We start from the raw sequence: 3,066 nt of genomic DNA on the forward strand, positions 1-3,066 counted from the left end.
TATATATATATATATATAACATTATATACATTAACGCGCGTATCATGCAACGAAGCGGCAATTAACACTAAGGATCTCAGATTTATTGCTTTATTCGTCTTCTGTGAAGGAGAAGCGAAGAGTTAGATTTGAAGCAATAGAGGCGTTGTTCCGATTACGAACAGCGGACCGTGTAAATTAGAGGGAGGAGAGTGTGTCGCTAGTGAAACATTTAATAAAGCTGCGATTTTATAAAGTATCAAGTGGAGATTATTATAAATTTCATATATCATCTAACACAAGTTTATTTTGTGCTATATCCCTTATGTGTGTTAACTTACAGAAATCTATATATACATTTAATTCGTCTTTTTACATATCTACGACCCAAATGCTAGCTCGTGTTATATTTATTTTTCATATACTTATACTTTTAAAAATGAGCAGAAAATGAAAAAAAAGATCCGTTTTATTAGTTCGAAAAACATATGTCGCTTAAAATGGTAATTACATTTTATTACCTTGGAAAAGAAAAAAGTTCGTTTATACAGGGTGAACCAGAGCAGCCGGAGGAGCAGCCGGAGGAGCAGCTGGCACGTACATAATGTTTAACGTAAAACAAGATTTGAATATAAAACGCTTCTTGCTCTTATGATGACAGTAACACTATGGAAGAAGAGGCAAATCACGTAGATCGGACAATTAAGCGTACTTCTAAATTACGTCGTTTTATTTTTACGACTTTAACTTCCATCTTTGTTCATCTGCGTTTTATCTTCGTTCAAAAGGCCTTCTCAGAATTCGTATTGCGAGACGAAAATGAGGATCTTAGCGATGGCACTTCCGACGAATGTAGCGTCTTGATAGATCTCCATCGTGAGATCCAGCTCGATCTCCTGCGGTCCAGGAATCGTGCGCGTCAGCACCAGGACCGCCTGCGACGGCGCCGGTCTCTTCAGGGCAAAGCAGGACTCCGTGGCGCGTTCGACACCCGGTGGTGCGCGCACGTCTACCAACGCCATGGTGAAATGTACCGTCGATTCGGACTGATAACTTCCTCGCATAGTGAACAGCTCCAGTTGACCAGTGGACGGCATGGGCAGCATGCTCACGAAGGTAATGAAGTTGTAGGAATAATGCGAGGGCGACCGAAGGCAAGCCAGGTCGTCCATGCGGCAAAACCTCGAGGAGCGTACGCAGCGGCTAAAAGTAGAAGGAATAATGTTCTTTTTTTTTTTTTTTTTTTTTTTTCAGCGTTTGGGAAACATTTCGAAAGTCGAGCACGAATGATGATATTTCCAAATTTCAATATTCTCGTTTAACTTTTCGAGGTGTTCCCCAAACTTTTCGATAACTTTATTGTACCCGGGAGGTAAAAAAATCTACAAACGCCCGTCCCTTTTTAATATCCTACTTTACGGATTGATCATCAAGTCGATTAAATAATTACTTACATATTCGAAATTAATTCAAACGCGTATATATCACGAATATGTGACGTATGTCGAGAATTGAAGTTAGGGAAAATTAAATCTATTATCTCTATCCCAAGTTCAAACATTTACTTTTTTCTCATGGGGTCCCGATGGTACCCCGAGGGACAGTTTATCCGATTACATCGGAAACTTCCGCGCGTATTCTGGCACGTCTCTTCCGCATCCCTGCACACTTGGCCTGCCTCGCACTCGTCGATATCTGCGAACACACGTTGTAGAGAACAATTAAGTACGTTACAGTACGTAACGATATCGTGACCGCTAACGACGCGGCCGTGATTGCGCGAGATCGAGGAGATTGCAGGAACATTCGTGCGCACCGGTGACCCGAGCTGATGCTCCAGTTCGCTGGCAAACGGGTCAAGTACAAATTGCATCGCTGTTTTAACTGCGAGATAAGTAGGTGGAATGCGATCACGAAGCTACGACACCACTGACTCACGTAAACGAGCTCTCGCTTTCGATCGCATTGATTCACAAACCAGTCTAATGCCAGCCTTTGAATCGTACGTATTTTCTTTCTTCACACAAAGTATCTCAATTTAATCTAATCGTTCAGCATCTTCATTTAATTAATTTTTCGTACAATTGCTTTTCTAGAGTATACGTAGAGATCGAAAAATCATCACCTTGACACGTTCGACCGTCGTTACCGAGCCTATATCCTTCGGGACATTTGCACGCATAGCTTCCCGGAGTATTCTCGCAGATACCGATGCAGAGATGGCTGTCCTTGAACTCCGTGCACTCGTCAATGTCGCTGCAAGAACGATTGTCGGCATTTAGCCTGAATCCAGCTTGGCATCCACATCGATAACTGCCCCACACGTTGAAGCACACGTGTTGACAGAGTCCCGGGGTTCGCTGACACTCGTCGACGTCCTGGAAGCGATCGCGATTAAATTTCGAGACGAGACTGTTCCAGAGTATTATAATCTAGAGTGTTAGTAATCTATTCGAATTGTACGACGTGACTCACTTGGCAGGTACCGGACGCTTCCCCAACGTTTTCGAAACCTTCCCCACATAGACATTTGAAGGAGCCAACGGTGTTCTCGCAGCGGCTGTTCGGTCCGCAAATACCAATAGCGTAACTACATTCATCGATGTCGACGCAATCGTTGTTGGGACCGACTGCGTGACCAGGCGGACAGATGCAGTGATACCCGCCTCGTCGATTCTCACAGACTTGATTTTTCCCGCACTCGTGCGTTCCCTCCCGACATTCGTCCACGTCGACGCAATACTGTCCGGTCACCGGGTCCAGGATGAAACCGGGTCCGCAGATCAACCTGGATCCGCATCTAAAACATTTCCCCTCGTCTAATCTGTACCTGTTTCTTTCATCTAGGTTGTTCGGAAAGTAATTTCGTTTTTTCTTATGAAAATGAAAGACGATTTTCAATCAGACGCGTTTCAAATGATCATGAACGGTCGAATTCGATCAATTTAATCTCTCAGCGATCTCACGAGTTGTTATTCGCCGGTTTGCATCAATTAATGCCTTTATTGTGTCTTCATCAGCTTCAACTGGCCTTCCAGAACGTGGTGCATCTTCAACATCAAAATTGCCGGATCGAAATTTTGCAAA

The 3,066-nt window shown here is 43.6% G+C and overlaps 1 protein-coding gene across 2 annotated transcripts in view; it reads right to left on the reverse strand.

Annotated features, from left to right (window-relative positions):
• Window positions 1–10: 10 nt before the first annotated feature.
• LOC108755100 (fibrillin-1) overlaps window positions 11–3,066 on the reverse strand; it is an 18,247-nt gene continuing 15,191 nt past the window's right edge. For both annotated transcript variants that reach the window (XM_018497906.1, XM_018497904.1), the window contains 4 exons: window positions 2,455–2,779; window positions 2,105–2,357; window positions 1,545–1,674; window positions 11–1,182 (listed from right to left, as the gene is read on the reverse strand). In XM_018497906.1, coding sequence (XP_018353408.1) covers window positions 774–1,182; window positions 1,545–1,674; window positions 2,105–2,357; window positions 2,455–2,779 — 1,117 coding nt within the window. In that variant the 3' untranslated portion in view covers window positions 11–773. The remainder of the gene's footprint in view (window positions 1,183–1,544; window positions 1,675–2,104; window positions 2,358–2,454; window positions 2,780–3,066) is intronic.

Source organism: Trachymyrmex septentrionalis, unplaced genomic scaffold, assembly GCF_001594115.1.
Source record: "Trachymyrmex septentrionalis isolate Tsep2-gDNA-1 unplaced genomic scaffold, Tsep1.0 scaffold83, whole genome shotgun sequence".
Lineage (NCBI taxonomy): Eukaryota > Metazoa > Arthropoda > Insecta > Hymenoptera > Formicidae > Trachymyrmex > Trachymyrmex septentrionalis.